The sequence below is a fragment of the Oxyura jamaicensis genome (assembly GCF_011077185.1).
Source record: "Oxyura jamaicensis isolate SHBP4307 breed ruddy duck chromosome 10 unlocalized genomic scaffold, BPBGC_Ojam_1.0 oxy10_random_OJ62, whole genome shotgun sequence".
Taxonomy (NCBI): domain Eukaryota; kingdom Metazoa; phylum Chordata; class Aves; order Anseriformes; family Anatidae; genus Oxyura; species Oxyura jamaicensis.
Window position 1 is genome coordinate 13,373 of NW_023304204.1, and position 14,945 is coordinate 28,317.

A 14,945-nucleotide genomic window follows, 5' to 3' on the forward strand; every position below is an offset into this window, starting at 1 on the left:
ATCCCCATCCCCGCTGTGGCTGGGTGCTGGTGAGGAAGGGAAGGTGGCAGCCGTGTCTGCTCGGCGGTGCCCTGTGCCCCTGGCTCCCCCCTGGCCCCCCAGCCACCAACGTCCGTGCTGGCGCGGGGGCCCCTTCCTGTCCTGTTTCACTCCCGCCCGCCCCAGTCCAGCTGCGCTCCCGCGGGCTCTGCCTCCACTTCCCCTGGCAGGGAAACGGTGACTCTGCTTGGAAGGAATTTTCCTGCTGTCTCCCCTCTCCGTGACTTAACCCTTCCCCAGCTGGCCAACCTACGCCCCAGCAGCTCACGAGGTCACTGAGCTGGGCAGCCGCTTCTTCATCGCTGCCAGCCCTCCTCCTCCTCCCAGCAGCTGCTGGAGCCACGAGCAGTGCAGGACGTGTCAGGGGTGGGACGTGTTGTGGGCTGGGACAGGGCAGCGAGGGGCTCAGCGTGGTGCCGCCGTGCTCCAGGCAGCCCGGGTACAGGGGGGAAGGGGGCGATGGGCAGGCAGCCCCGGCTGCACTGGGCCGTGCCCGCGCTCCAGCCCGGCGCGGTGGTGGTCAGCAGCGCGTGCCTGGCCACACGTGACGATGAGACATCTGGGCACCTCCGGTAACAGCTCCGTCCTCGCCACCCTTTCCTGTGTCCCACCAGAGCTTCAGCCCCGTGGGTCTGCACGACGCCAAGGGCCGTGGAAGGTGCCGCAGCTGGGTGAGTCCGGCCGATGCTCTGGCTGCTCCCTTGTGCCTCCTGCGTGCAGGGCTGGGCGGGGAGAACGGGATGGGACAAGCCCCCGGCCCCCACCCAGGCGGGCTGCAGCCCTGAGCCCAGCAGCGTGGGGACGGCCCTGGCTGGGATGGGGCAGAGGTGGCCCTGCGAGAGGAGACCTCGCTCCTGCTGCCTGGGACAGGGCTGCTGGGAGGCGAGAGCCGGGTCCCCCAGCCCCTTGGTCCTGGGAGGCTGCAGGGGGCTGGCCCATCCCCGGCCAGGCTTTGGCACCGACAAGTTGCTGAGTGCCCCTGAGCTCAGCTGGGGCTTGCTTGTGGGAGCACGTCCCCTCCTCCGGCCTCCCTCCCTGGCGGCGCGATGGAGGGCAGCAGGATGGAGCCTGGCACGTGCCCAGCCCTTCTGCAGGCACCTGCACACCCTCGACAGGAGTATTTAACCTCTCCCTGCCACGGTCAGGGTGAGTTCTGCCCCCATCCTGCAGGGATGATGTTCCCGGGTGTCCAGGCGCACTGCGTGCCGAGGGGCGCACGGCTGGGCTGTCGCTGCTGGCAGGTGGTGGCTTGTCCCCTGGTGGCTTGTCCCCTTTCTTGTCAACCCCAGGGACGAGTGTGCTGGCAAAGGCCGGTGTGAGGGAGGGGACACCTGGCAGGGTGCTGGGGGGCTCTGGGGGTTGGGCAGGCAGAGGCGTTTTGTCCCTGGCAGTGGGGCACTGGGGTGCCCAGGCTGTGCGTGGCCGGCGGGCAGCCTCCTCCAAGCAGTACCTGCCTGCTGGGGCAGTGGTGGCCGAGGCAGGGCCCGCAGCTCGGTGGCATCCCCGTCTGCCCTGGGGGGCCCTGGTCTGCCCAGACCTGGCAGCACCTTCCCCAAGCGGCGGTGCCTCGCCCCGTCCCTGTGCCGGGGCTGTGCCAGACAGCCCTGGTGCCCCAGCTGGGCTCTGTGCCGCGGCCCCCCTGCACCATGCCGTGGCCCCCCAGCCCTCCGGGTAGGGGCAGCCAGCAGCCCAGGGGTTAAGGTGCCGAGGAACGGTTCAGGTTACTTCCCTTGGAGCTTGGAGGAAACTTTCCTTCCTACTGGCGCCTGAACTAGCGGAGCAGAGAGCCCAGGCAGGGCGCAGGCAGGGCGCAGCGCCGGACACCTCGATGGCAACGGGGCAGGCAGGAGCCCCGGCAGCAGCTGCACCCCACGGCTGAGCGCAGGAAGGTGGGTGCTGGGCAGACCCCGCAGCCACTGCTCCTGGGGCTGGGGGCCTGCCTGGGGCGTCCGTGGGCTGGGCTGGGGGACAAGGGGCTGCGCGCACGCAGGGGCCACAGCGGGACTGTGGCGTGTGGGACGGGGTCTGGCGGGGTGCTCGGGGCTGTGGCGCTCACGTGGGGGTGTTACGGAGCACGTATGTGATGGAGGGGCTCTGGGGGTGTGAGGGGTTGTGGGGTGGGTGTGCGGCTCAGGAGAGCTACGGGGAGCAGGGAGCTGCGTGTGCGCTGGGGGGCTGGAGGTGGTGCGCAGGGAGCACCCGACCCTGGTGCCTGCCTGTGGGACTCAGGGCACGGGACGAGGGCGTGCGCTGTCTGCGGGGACCCGTGTGCAGGGGGGGGGGCTCTGTGGGGAGCCTGGGGGCTGCGAGCCTGCGTGTGCTGGGGTGGGGGAGATGGAGCAGGGGGTGGTGTGGGGCGGTGCAGGCGGCCGTGCCGGGCTGGGAGTGGTGTGCTGGGGGGCTGCTGAAGGCGGGTGAGAAGTACGTGGGGCTGGGCACTGGGGTCTGCGTGGGGGAGTCGGCTCTGCAAGGGCACAGAACAGCGGTGGGTGTGGGGGGGGCTTCCCAGTCTCCAGGGTGCCATCCCAGCCATGGCTTGGGGTATGTTGTTTCCCAGACCCAGTTCCAAAGTAAGGTCCGGGGCCTGGCTGTGCTACAGGGGTTGGAGGCTGCTCAGGCTGCGGGGCCAGTGGGGCTGTGCAGGGCAGGGGATGCCGGGGAATGCTGCAGCCTCGCAGGGCTGCTCTGCCAGCTGCAGCGATGCTGGGTGCTGATGGGTGCTGATGGGGACAGGGCGCAGCTCCCCAAGGACACCTCTCACCCACTTCCCCGGTCTGCCCCTTGCCCCGTTGTGCCTGCTGCCAGCAGAACCAGCCCAGGTCAACACCGCTGGAGGAATCAGATCCTGGGAAGTTTCTGTTCCCAGCTGATTCACATCAGATGCACAGCGTTTCCTCACCCCACCCCACCCCACACGGGGACTTTACTCCTTTGCTTTCTGCTGTGCCCACAGAAGCCTCTGGCAGAGGGCAGGGGGGCATGGCCTGGGGGGGCTGGGGCTGCACTCCCCTGTCAGGGCAGAGCCCGGGGGACAGCGCACAGGCGAAGTGTGTGTCCCTGCCCCATGCACCAGCACGTCCAGCCCCGGCACCTTTGCTTGGCTCCCAGCCGGGGCCCCCGCTGGGGGGTGCAGGTGAGGCTGAGCCCCCGGACCCCAGCTGTGTGCTGTGTTGGGACCCCCAGCTCGCAGAGCACGCAGGATGCCGGGTGCCCTGCAGCCGGCCGCAGCGGGCATGTGCCAACCTCTGCTGGGTTCGTGGTGCTGGAGTTTGAACTCCCAGTGCACACCACCAATTAATGCAACCCTGGACTTTGAGAGGGCTGTGGGCAGGGCAGGTTCCTTCCAAGCATGGCCCCGGGCTTCCAGCCCTGCACCACTGCGGACCCCCGGTCTGCAGCGCTGTGCCCTCCTGCTTCTCCCTGCCGGTGTGGAGAGCCCTGGCCGGTTGTGCCCGTGCCGTGGGGGCGATGCCGGCTCCCACCCTTTGTGCTTGCAGGCCCTGCCACTTGAGGGTGAGCGGTGCGATGCTGAGCAAGGGCCTGGGCTTGGTACTGGGCTGCCTGCCTTCCCTGGGGCAAGGCGGGGACGTGGCCACCGTCTGTGACCCAGCTCTGTCCCTCCTTTTGCAGGGCCAGGCCAGTGCCCGGGAGGGACGCCAGGAGCCCTGGCCTGCAGCTGTGCCCCCTCCCGTGCTGCCCATCCCTGCTGATGCAATCCTGAGCTCCCGGTTTCGCCCCAGTTGCAGCAGCACTTGGGATTAGCGCTCCTGCAAGGCTGGGAGGTGGGCGGGCAGAAAGCTCATCCCAGGGGCTCGTCACCACCCCAAGCCTCACGGTTGTTTAATCCTTCACCCATTAACTTGGACTAATAAACCCTGGGGGAGCGAGAGGCTAAAAGCCGTGCCAGCTGGGCAGAGCTTCCTCTCTGAGCACAGCTCCTGCGGCCCCGCCATGGCGGCCGGGTTCTTCATCAGCAAGGCCGTGGGCATCGTGGGCATCGTGCTGGCCCTGGGGGCTGTGGCCACCATCATCGCGCTGTCCGTGGTGTATGCCCAGGAGAAGAACAAGTCGTCAGGCTCTGGCGGTGACACCGTCACCACCACCACCACCTCCTTGGCTCCCACCACCACCGCTGCCCCCAACAACCCCTGGAACCGGTGGCGGCTGCCAACGACGCTGAAGCCCGAGCTCTACGAGGTGACCCTGCAGCCCTTCCTGAAGCCCGATAACAACAACATGTACATCTTCAAGGGCAACAGCAGCGTGACCTTTCTCTGCGAGGAAGCCACCGACCTCATCATCATCCACAGCAAGAAGCTGAACTACACCATGCAGGGGAATTTCCACACCTCGCTGCAGCTGGTGAACGGCTCTGACGTACCCAGCATCAGCCAGACCTGGCTGGAGACCACCACCCAGTACCTGGTGGTGCGGTTGACCTCCCCGCTGCAGAAGGGGCAGCGCTACAGGCTCTTCAGCATCTTCACGGGGGAGCTGGCTGACGACCTGGCGGGCTTCTACCGCAGCGAATACATGGAAGGAAACGTCACCAAGTAGGTGGGGGGCACGACAGGGAGGTGGCTGTGGGTGCTGGGGAGCCCGTGCCCCCATGCACCGTGGGCGCAGGGTGCTCCTGCATGCCCCCAGAGCGGGCAGGGTGTGGGGTGAGCGGAGGGACCCCGGCTCCCTGCGGGGTGCAGAGGGGGCAGAGACCCCAGGCGCTGGGGCGCTGACAGGGTCTTCTCGCAGGGTCGTGGCCACCACCCAGATGCAGGCACCCGATGCGCGGAAAGCCTTCCCCTGCTTCGATGAGCCGGCCATGAAAGCCAACTTCACAGTCACGCTGATCCACCCCTCCGACCACAAGGCGATTTCCAACATGCCCGCCGAGAGTGAGTGGCGCCGGGGGAGCCTGGTGCCGGGGCGGGCAGGCGGGGGGGCTGACACGCGTCCCTCTGCTCCTCGCAGGTACCCAGCAGGTGCAGATAGAAGGCGAGAGCTGGAACGTCACTAAATTCTTGACCACCCCCAAGATGTCCACCTACCTGCTGGCCTTCATCGTCAGCCAGTTTGACTATGTGTACAACGACTCGGGGAAGGTGCTGGTAAGCTGGGCACGGGCGCGCTGCACCCAGGGCAGAGCCCAGGCAGCGCCTGAGCCCGGCACCGTCTCTCCTCTCAGATCCGCATCTGGGGCCGCCCCCAGGCCATTGCCGAGGGCCAAGGCGCCTACGCGCTCCAGGTGACTGGGCCTATCCTCAGCTTCTTCGAGCAGCACTACAACACGGCGTACCCGCTGCCCAAGTCCGGTGGGTGCTGGGGCACTGGGACCAGGCTGGCAGAGCCGCAGCAGTGTGCGGGCGGCCGGGTCCTGCTGCTGGCCGCGGGGCAGGCGGCCGGTGCTGCTGGAGCAGTGCGCTGACGGCACCTCTCCATCCCCCAGACCAGGTCGGCCTCCCCGACTTCAACGCGGGTGCAATGGAGAACTGGGGGCTGGTGACCTACCGGGAGAACTCGCTGCTCTTTGACAACGTCTACTCCTCCATTGGCAACAAGGAGCGGGTGGTGACTGTCATTGCCCATGAACTGGCTCACCAGGTACCCTCCGGTCCCCCTGTCCGCCCCCACTGCCGGCGGTGCCCGGCTGACACAGTGCTCTGCTCCCCGGCAGTGGTTTGGGAACCTGGTGACGCTGCGGTGGTGGAACGACCTGTGGCTGAACGAGGGCTTTGCCTCCTATGTGGAATATCTGGGTGCCGACTCAGCGGAGCCCACCTGGAACATCGTGAGTGCTGGGGCCAGCGGGCATGGGCATGGGGCACGGGTGTGGGGCTCAGGCACGGGCACCTCTTGCTGCCCAGCGCCCCAGGGGCTGCCCTGCTGCAGGAAGGCTACTGGGCCTGAGCAGGGCTGATGTGGGTGCTGGCGCTGACCCCTGCAGAAAGACCTGATGGTGCTGAACGAAGTCTACACAGTGATGGCGACCGACGCCCTGACCACATCCCACCCGCTCTCCTTCCGCGAGGATGAGATCAACACCCCGGCCCAGATCAGCGAGGTCTTCGACAGCATCGCCTACAGCAAGGTGGGTGCTCAGCACGCGCGCGAGCCCTGGGCGCGGGGTCTGGGGGCGCGGGGACCCGGGGCAGTGGCTGCGAGGAGGCACAGGGCTGCGCGCCCGGGTCTCACGCGCTGTGTCTGCAGGGAGCGTCGGTGCTGCGGATGCTCTCCGACTTCCTCACCGAGGACGTGTTCAAGGAGGGGTTGCAGGTGAGGATCTGCCGGTGCCGGCTGGACACCAGGGTCCTGTGCAGGGTGGGCGGCTCGGCAGGCAGCCTCACGGCGGCCGGTGCCTCCCTGGGCGCCTCCAGCTGGGATCTGCCCCTGCCCACAAGTCTCTCCTGGTGCTCTCCCGCAGTCCTACCTCCATACCTACTCCTATGGAAACACCATCTACACAGACCTGTGGGAGCACTTGCAACAGGTATGAGGGAGGTGGGCTGCTCTCTGCTGCTGCCTCAAACTCCCCCAGCCCCTTCCCTGCCGGGGCTGGGCAGGATGGGGTGCTGGGCACGCAGCCGCTGTGCCCTCGGCGAGGGAAGCAGCACCCGCTGAGCCCCGTGCCACCAGCTCCTGCGTGGGGCCAGACCCCTGGCACCAGGGACCCACAGCCAACTTCTCCCCGCAGGCTGTCAACAAGAACAACGTCTTGCTGCCCGGCAGTATCGGCACCATCATGGACCGCTGGACTCTGCAGATGGGCTTCCCCGTGGTGACCGTCAACACGCTCAGTGGCAGAATCCAGCAGAGCCACTTCCTTCTGGACCCTGCCTCCAAGGTGGAGAGACCCTCCGAGTTCAAGTGAGCGGGGCTGCGGCAATAGTGCCGGGGGGCACGGGGGGGGCAGGGGGTGCAGAGGGTGAGAAATTTCCCGCTGTCTTCCCGTTCCCTGGCACAGCTACACCTGGATTGTCCCCATCACCTGGATGACATCCAAAACGAGCGGCAGCAGGTACTGGCTGGTAGACGTCTCAGGTACGGTGCTGGTGGGGTCTGGCGGTGGGGATCTTGCTGCTGCCTCCCCTGCCCTGGTGGGTTTCGGGGCCTCCCCAGGTCACAGGGGAGAGCAGACCTCCCTCCTCTCCCCCTCCAGACACCAACGCCACCTTCAAGGTGGACAGCCCCGACTGGCTCCTGCTGAACCTCAACGTCAGCGGCTATTTCCGCGTCAACTACAACCAGGAGAACTGGGACCAGCTCCTCCAGCAGCTCTCCAGAAACCACCTGGTACGCGGCACTGGCTGGGCCATGGGCCGGGGCTGGGCACCCACTCCCCACACCCCGTGCCAGGGCTACCTGGCGACACCAGCTCTATTCTCCCCCAGGCCATCCCTGTGATCAACCGGGCGCAGATTATCGACGATGCTTTTAACCTGGCCAGGTGAGCGGCACGGCAGGGCGGGGACGAGAGGCACGGGCGGCGCAGGGCTGGGGGTCCTCACGCTGCCCTGTCCCTGCTGCAGGGCCAAGCACATCGACGTGACGCTGGCCTTGAACACCACGCAGTTCCTGAGCAAGGAGACGGAGTACATGCCCTGGCAGGCGGCGCTCAGCAACCTGCAGTACTTCCAGCTGATGTTCGACCGCAGCGAGGTGTTCGGGGTGATGAAGGTGAGCTGTGCCGCCCTCCGGGGGGGGCGCGGGCCCCGCAGACCCCGCGCTGCGGGACGGGCAGTGAGGGCCGGGTCTGCGCCCCGGGCTGGGGTGCGGGATGCTGCCGGTGCTGCCCCGCACTGACCGCCCGCCTGCCCTGCAGAAATACATCCAGAAGCAGGTGGAGCCCCTCTTCGAATACTACAGGAACATCACCGGCAACTGGAGCACAGTCCCCAGTGGCCTGATGGACCAGTGAGTGTCGCACGGCTCCGCTGCCTCGCCGGACCCCTGGGATCTCCCCAGGCGCACCGGGGTGCTCACCCCCAGCGTGTGCCGGGGAGGAGGCGCAGGGTCCTGCCCGTGGCCTGGCACTGGCCGGTTGGTGTCTGGCTTCCAGGTGCCCGTCCCCAGCCCCATGTGCTCCTCTCCTTCCAGGTACAATGAGATCAATGCCATCAGCACAGCCTGCTCCTACGGCGTCCCTGAGTGCCAGGAGCTGGCCACCAGTCTCTTCAAAAAGTGGCAGAATAACTCCACCGTCAACCCGTGAGTCCCCGGGGTGCCCCCACGGCCGGGCTGGGCGCGGCGAGGGCTCCCCGTCTGAGACAGTTCTTTCCCCTGCAGCATCACCGCGAACCTGCGCTCCGCCATCTACTGCAGCGCGGTGGCCACGGGCGGCCAGGAGGCCTGGGACTTCATGTGGGACAGGTTCCGTGAGGCCACCGTCGTGTCCGAGGCCGACAAGATCCGCACGGCTCTCGCCTGCAGCACTGAGACCTGGATCCTCCAGCGGTGGGTGCAGGGGCCGGGGCGAGGGCCGGGGCGAGGGCCAGGGCTCTGCTCCCACAGCCCCTCACCCGGCGGCTCCCCCCCCAGGTACCTGCAGTACACCATCGACCCCACCAAGATCCGCAAGCAGGATGCCACCTCCACCATCAACAGCATCGCCAGCAACGTGGTGGGGCAGCCCCTGGCCTGGGACTTCATCCGCAGCAACTGGAAGCTTCTTTTTGGCCAGTGAGCACCACTTGGGGACCGGGGGGGGGGTGGGCAGAGGGGCTGGGAGCATCGGTGGGCTGCCTGTGTCCCCGGGGACAGGGGCTCCGTCCCTCCCCCCTGCTTGTGCAGCCCGCAGCCCCCGGCTGAGCTGTCCCTCTCTGCCCTCCCAGGTACGGGGGTGGCTCCTTCTCCTTCTCCCGCCTGATCCTATCGGTGACCCAGCGGTTCTCCACGGAGTTTGAGCTGCAGCAGGTGAGGCTGGGCCCCGGCAGGGTCTGTGGGCTTGGGCGGCTGGCCCCCAGGCTCCCCGCGGCTGGGTCCATCTCCACCCTGCCGCACCTTGCAGCCAGCCCCTTGCCAGCAGCCCCGGGGGGGGGACAGCTGCCCCTGCCCCTCGTGTGGCTGGGGGTCCGTCCGGGCAGCTGCTGCCCTGCCCTGAGCTGCCTGGCCCCGTCGGGGGGAGGGCACTCGCTGCGGGGGTCCCTGCACCAGTTCCAGCCCCTCTGTCCCCCCTGCAGCTGGAGCAGTTCAAGGCAGACAACCAGGACGTCGGCTTCGGGTCGGGTACTCGCGCCCTGGAGCAGGCGCTGGAGAGGACAAAGACCAACATCAACTGGGTGAAGGAGAACAAAGATTCTGTGCTGGCCTGGTTCACGGCAAACTCCAGCTAACCGCGCCTGGCCCTGCACACCTTCCTGCCGTGGGACAGCCGTGGGGCTCGGCACGGCGCTCCTGCACCCGCTGCTCTCGGCGGCCACACTGGACACTCGCCCGCTCCGGCCCCCTCCTGCGCCCACCCCGAAGCGCTTCTGCCCGCGCCCCCGGGGGCAGCCCGCCCGCATCCCTGCTGGTGATGGGAAGGGGCCGCTGCCCCCGGCAGCGCCTGGCTCCCGAATGATGGGCAGGGATGGGCGAGGGCAGGGGCTTGTGCCAGGCCGGAGCTCTTGTAAATAAAGGGACGCACGGGAGCTTTGGCAGAGGCTGTGGCAGCGGGGCGTAGGGGGCACGGGCTGGCCGGGGGGGGCTGAGGGGGGGTCAGGCAGGAAACGTCCGGGACCCTGCAGAGCGTGAGGGAGGGGGGAGGCAGAGCCCCTGGGCGTTAGGAGCCCGGTGCTAAGTGGCTCTGGGGGCTTTGCGACGCCAGCGCCCGGCCCCTCCGTCTGACGGCTGCGTGTGAGCTCTCCTGCTGCGCTCCCGGGGGGAGCAGCACAGGCACTGCAGCCTGCGAGCCTCAGCCCCAAACCCTCCCTTGGGTCGCAGGCACCGAGAAGAGACGGGACGCGGTGGGCAGGGGGGCACTGCCCTTACAGGGGGCAGCGGGGCTGGGGGTACCCTCCATCATCCCAGCTCGGGAGGCGTCTCTGGGGTGGGCTGGGACTGGGCATGAGTGTGCGTGGGGAGGGGGATGGCTGAGCTTTGCCCCTCCGCAGCCCACCCTGGGGTGCCCCAAGCTCCTTCCCATGCTGGGGCGCAGCATGTGGGATCCCCACAGTAACGAGGCAGGGCACCGTGGTGCACAGCAGCTTTAATGAGCAGCCCTTCCCGAGCACCCCACGGCGCTCCGTGGCACCGCTGCGCCATTCCCCCCCTGCGCTTCCTTGCCAGTCGTGGGCACCGGATCAGCTCCACCACCCCCAGCACCGTGCTGGGGTGCAGCCGGTCAGGATGGGGGCTCCAGGAGTGTCGGAGGAGAGAAACAAGTCTGGAGTTGGGCTGCTGAGCTGTGCAGAAAGAGAGCTGTCAGGGGAGCTGTGTGCGACACCACTGTGCCCCGTGCCCTGTGCCATGCGTCCCGGGCTGGCTCTCCAGTGGGCTCTACTCCTTTCTGCCCCCCACCCCCCAGTTCAGTCACCCCATGCAGCCCCACCAGTCATGGCACACGTGCTATTGCTGCTGCACCTCTGCCTACACCCTGCAGGAGCATCCCCCCGTCCCACCCCATCCCATCCCCACCCCATCCCATCCCCACCACACCCCATCCTGTCCCACCCCACCCCATCCCACCCCGTCCCATCCCCACCCCGGGCTCTGCCGCCCGCCTGCTGGCCCCATGGCGCAGGAGCAGGGCTGTGCTGGTGCTCAGCCTGCGGGTGGGGAGGGAGTCGTACGTACCTGGGAGCCAAGTGTGGGGGGGGCAGGGACCCCCGTGGCCGTCGATCCTGCCCCGGGAGGCTGGGCAGGGGCTGAGGGTTCCAAGCAGCAGGAGGGAACTGTCCCGGTGCCTGTGGCTGCTGCACAGCTCCAGGGTGGCTCCAGCGCGGTCACTGCTCCGAGGCTGCACGGCGGTGATGACCAGGACCCTGAGACTGAGCCAGGGGTCCCATGCAGCTGAAGGGGGGTCTCCAAGGCTGGGCCATAGGAGGGTGACCTCCACGGCCCCGTCCCCATGTCGGGAGCCTCCTGCAGCGCCAGGGGGGTCTCCGTCGCGGGGGGTGACCCCCACACCCCCGTGCCGGGGGGCGAAGCGTCCCACGGGGCCGGTGCCGGGGGGGGGCGGCCGAGGGCGTGGGGGCTGGCAGCAGCCCAGGCCCTGGGGGCAGAGGGGGCAGTGCCGGGGGGCCGCCCCCCGCCGCTGGGCCAGCGCCTCCTCGCTGAGCCCCAGCAGGGCCGAGAGGTGGGCGATGTAGCGGATGGCGAGGCGCAGGGTCTCGATCTTGGTGAGGCTCTGCCCGGCGGGTGCCAGCGCGGGCGGCAGGTAGTGCCGCAGCCGGTGCAGCGCCTGCGCCAGCCGCCTCATCCGCAGCTTCTCCCGCTCGCTGGCGCTCTGCCGTGGGCCCCCGGGACCCCCGGCACCCTTCCTGCCCACGGGTCCCCCCCACCGCCCCAGCTCAGCCCCGTTGCACGGCCTCTGGCCCCGCAGGTGGCACGGGGATGGGCTGGGGGGCTCCGCAGACAGGGCTGGGGAGGTGGCGGTGGCGAGGCCGCCGAGGCGGTGCCGGAGAAGGGCACGTCCCGCCGGGGGCTGCAGGCCCTGGGGCAGGAGTGGGGCCGGGGACCTGGCCATGGCTGGGGTCTTCTCTGCCGCCCGCGTCTGGGGGCACCCCGGCAGCCCTGGCTTTATGTGGGTCCGGGGTGCGAAGTGACACCTTGGTGGCCACCCGGAGGTGTCAAAACCTACAGAGTGCAGGCTGGGGCCGGACCAGGAGCCTGGGAAAGCCAGACCCATTTGTGGAGGTGTCAGTTCTGACTCCTCTGGCCCTTAATTGGCACTGCCCGGTGCTGGGAAGTGTGCAGGGACCAATTCACACGGTCGTGAGAGATGCTAACGTGCCGACCAGCCCTGCCAGCACCCGCACCGCCCCGTGTGTCAGCTCTGCCCGGCCGGCTGTGCTGCAAGGGGCAGCGGGGACTTGAACTTCTCCTGCGGGACACCCCCGGCATCCCCACGCTGCCCCTGTCCCTCTGCACAGCTCCCAGCTCCGAGGGCTGTGTGTCCTGGGTGCGTTTCCACCCCTGGATGCCTGCCGTGAGGGGCAGGAGGACGCAGGGGTGCTCAGCTAGGCAGGTGCCCAGCCAGGCCGGTGTGTCTGGCAGCCCCGCGTGGCCCCTTCCTGGTCCCCCAGCCCTGGCCGAGCTCCAGCCCCATGCCCTCACCACGGCTGCCCCGCTGCGCTCCGTCAGCAGGGGCTGGGGGGTGACCCCAGCTCCCCCAGGGAGGGGTCGTGGGCACTGCCCCGTGGGGGGGCTCTGACCCCACGCCCAGGGCTGCCGTGGCACAGCCGCGCTTCAGCACTTGTCTAAACACGGAGGGAAGTGGGAAGTGCCTGCCCAGCGGGGCCGCAGAACTCATTACCCAGGAGCTCGTCAGCTAATGAGAAACAGGAGGGGGTCTGGGAAGGGGAGGGCAGCAGGGAGCGGGGCGAGAGCCGCGCAGGGGGACGCGCAGGGAAGGGGCCGTGCCCCGGGCTGTGCCCATGGGTGCAGAGCCCTCCACTGAGCGCCCCTCTGTGCTCCTGGGCCGGGGCTCCCGGCTCCCCCAAATGCCACGGACCCCACTGCAGCCCCAGCCCTGCGGACGGGCTGTGGGCGGCGCTGGGTGGCTGAGCATGGAGAGGTGCCGTGCGTCCGGGTCGGCTGTGCCCTGGCACGCTTGGACCTTGGACAGGGCAGCAAAAGGGCATTTCCTTCAGCGAGGGCAGAGGGGTTAACGACAATTAACTCCTCCGCATTTATTTCTATGCCTGCGGCGTCTGCAGGGAGATAACTGCACGTTAAATGCCGGTGCTGCCACGCTGGGGTGTGGTGACCTGGAGGGGGCTCGGGGTGCAGCAGGGGGGTGCCCTGCAGCGAGGTGCCCCTGCGGTGCCGGGGGTGCCCCGAGGTGCACGTGGCTCCAAGCGGCACCGGGGCTGTGCACGAGGAGAGCTTGGTGCAGCGGGGCTGGAGGCGGGGGAGCGCCTGTCCTGGCAGTGCTGGCACCGCCGAGCGCCTGGGCATGGTGGGACCCGCACGGCGTGGCTTTTATAGGTGGAGATGCCCCTGCCCAGACCCTGCAGCTGCCGTGGGGCTGAGCCACAGGCCTGGCCCTGGGTCAGCGTGGTGAGGTGTGGGGAAATGCGGGGGCCAGCGGTGACTATTAAGCAGGACTTATGTCACTGCCTCCCTGCCACTGCTTTTCCAAGGAAATTTTCATGACTTTCATGTGACTGTTGGGAACCAGGAGCCCGTTGGTGACAGCACGCTGCCTCACCCGGCCCCATCGCCAGCACTGCCCTGGGGAGGGTTTGGCCCCGTGCCCTGTGCTGGCTCCATGCCCTGTGCCCGGCACTGCGTCCCCCGCCTGGTGTTGCAGAGGGGCCTTGAACCCCGGTGTGTGGGGGCTGTGTACCCCCTGTGTCTGGGGGCTGAGCACCCCCTGTGTCTGGGGGCTGAGCACCCCATGTCTCTGGGTGCTGAGCACACGGCTGTACCCCGTGCTGTACACCCCAGAGCACGGCCAGGCTGTGCAGCCCGTGCTTCGGGGGCAGTGTGGCGGGGGGCTTGCAGCCCACGTTGGGATGCAGCTCTCCCCCCTGTCTTCCCCGGGCTCTCTCCCTGATCTGTTTTCCTTCCCGCGGCAGTGCTGGGTTTCCCTGGAAACCTTTACACCCGCAGGGAGCGACCCCTGCACAGGGCCTGGGAACGCGGCGGGGGGCCCCCTCCCAGCCCCCGGAGCCCCCGCCAGTGGCCGGGACAGGGCTGCATGTGCCGGGAAGGGCCCGGGACCCGGGGGGCTGTGCTCACTGCTACTACCCCTGGGTGCTGCAGGTGGGCAGCGGCACCTGGAGACTGGGGGCTGGGACTGGGCTCAGAGCTGCTGCAGAGTCTGGGGGAGCAGGGGGGGTGCGGGGGGCAGCACAGGGGCCCCGCGCTGTCAGTCACAGCACCAGGGACCGCCGGGCACCAGGCGCTGGCAGGAGCTGAGCGGCTCTGCAGGCGTCAGGGCTCATTAGTGTGAGCATGTGAAATGCCATTAGCCAGGGCTGCGGGGGACCTGGCCAAAGCCCACTGCCGTGGCTGGCTGTGGGGGGGGGGAGCAGGGCCCTGGCCCCCCGCCTGGCGGTCACAGGGGGAGCAGGACGCAGGTGGGACAGTCCCTGGGGTGCTGTGCTGCGCACCGTGCTGCTCAGGGACATGCTGGGGACATGGGCATGGGCATGCCCTGGTGTGACTGCAGCCTGCACACCCCCGCACACCCCCCTGCAGACCCCCCTGCAGACCCCACAGCGCACATTCTGCTGGTGCCAGCACCGCTGCTGACCCTGCTGCAGGGCCCATGCGGGTCCCAAGCTCACGAGGACCCCTCCAGCCAGTGCTGGGTGAGGGATGTCAGGGGGGTGGGCGGCACAGAGCAGCCTCACACCGCCGGGGTAAAATTCGTCACCCGTGTGTTCAAAGGCTGGCTGCGCTTGCCCCCCCCCCAGCCTTTGAAGTGCTGCCGACGCCGGCCATGGAGGTGCCACTTCACACCTCCGGCCCGGCATAAAGCCGAGGCACCGGGGGCCGCCGGCACACGGCCCCGCAGCCATGGCCCGTCCGGCAGCCCCTGGCCTCCTGGTGCCCACCGCGGCCTCGCTGCAGCACTGGGGCCGCTCCGCAGCCCCGGAGCCTGAGGGCTACAGCAGCAGCTCGCCCGCGCCCTCGCCCGACTCCTGTGGCCTCTCGCCTCCTGCCGCCGCCCGGGGACCTCGCCACGGCTCCGCTGCCCCCCGCCCGCGGGGCGGCCCCGTGGGCAGGAAGGGTGCCGGGGGTCCCGGGGGCCCACGGCAGAG

The 14,945-nt window shown here is 68.9% G+C and overlaps 2 protein-coding genes across 4 annotated transcripts; one reads left to right on the top strand and one right to left on the bottom strand.

Annotated features, from left to right (window-relative positions):
- Positions 1-12: 12 nt before the first annotated feature.
- ANPEP (alanyl aminopeptidase, membrane) lies at positions 13-9,662 on the top strand. 3 transcript variants are annotated; one of them, XM_035312207.1, is made up of 21 exons: positions 13-23; positions 3,670-4,592; positions 4,789-4,931; positions 5,008-5,144; positions 5,222-5,348; positions 5,483-5,637; positions 5,711-5,824; positions 5,981-6,124; positions 6,244-6,309; positions 6,458-6,523; positions 6,728-6,900; positions 6,998-7,074; positions 7,193-7,326; positions 7,425-7,480; positions 7,563-7,710; positions 7,856-7,947; positions 8,131-8,241; positions 8,320-8,487; positions 8,572-8,712; positions 8,865-8,946; positions 9,213-9,662. In XM_035312207.1, the coding sequence occupies exons 2-21, from the start codon at positions 3,991-3,993 to the stop codon at positions 9,363-9,365; spliced, it is 2,889 nt and encodes a 962-aa protein (XP_035168098.1). In that variant the 5' UTR covers positions 13-23; positions 3,670-3,990; the 3' UTR covers positions 9,366-9,662. The 3 variants fall into 3 exon arrangements, with proteins under 3 accessions (XP_035168098.1, XP_035168096.1, XP_035168097.1); XM_035312205.1 differs by lacking the exon at positions 13-23 and adding an exon at positions 414-710; XM_035312206.1 differs by lacking the exon at positions 13-23 and adding an exon at positions 1,639-1,928.
- A 382-nt stretch (positions 9,663-10,044) lies between these two features.
- On the bottom strand, positions 10,045-11,698 carry LOC118157740 (mesoderm posterior protein 1-like). The gene is given in 3 exon segments (XM_035312204.1): positions 10,045-10,415; positions 10,807-11,175; positions 11,177-11,698. Coding segments are annotated over 3 exon segments (993 nt in total). The 3' UTR covers positions 10,045-10,313.
- Between the last annotated feature and the right edge of the window lie 3,247 nt (positions 11,699-14,945).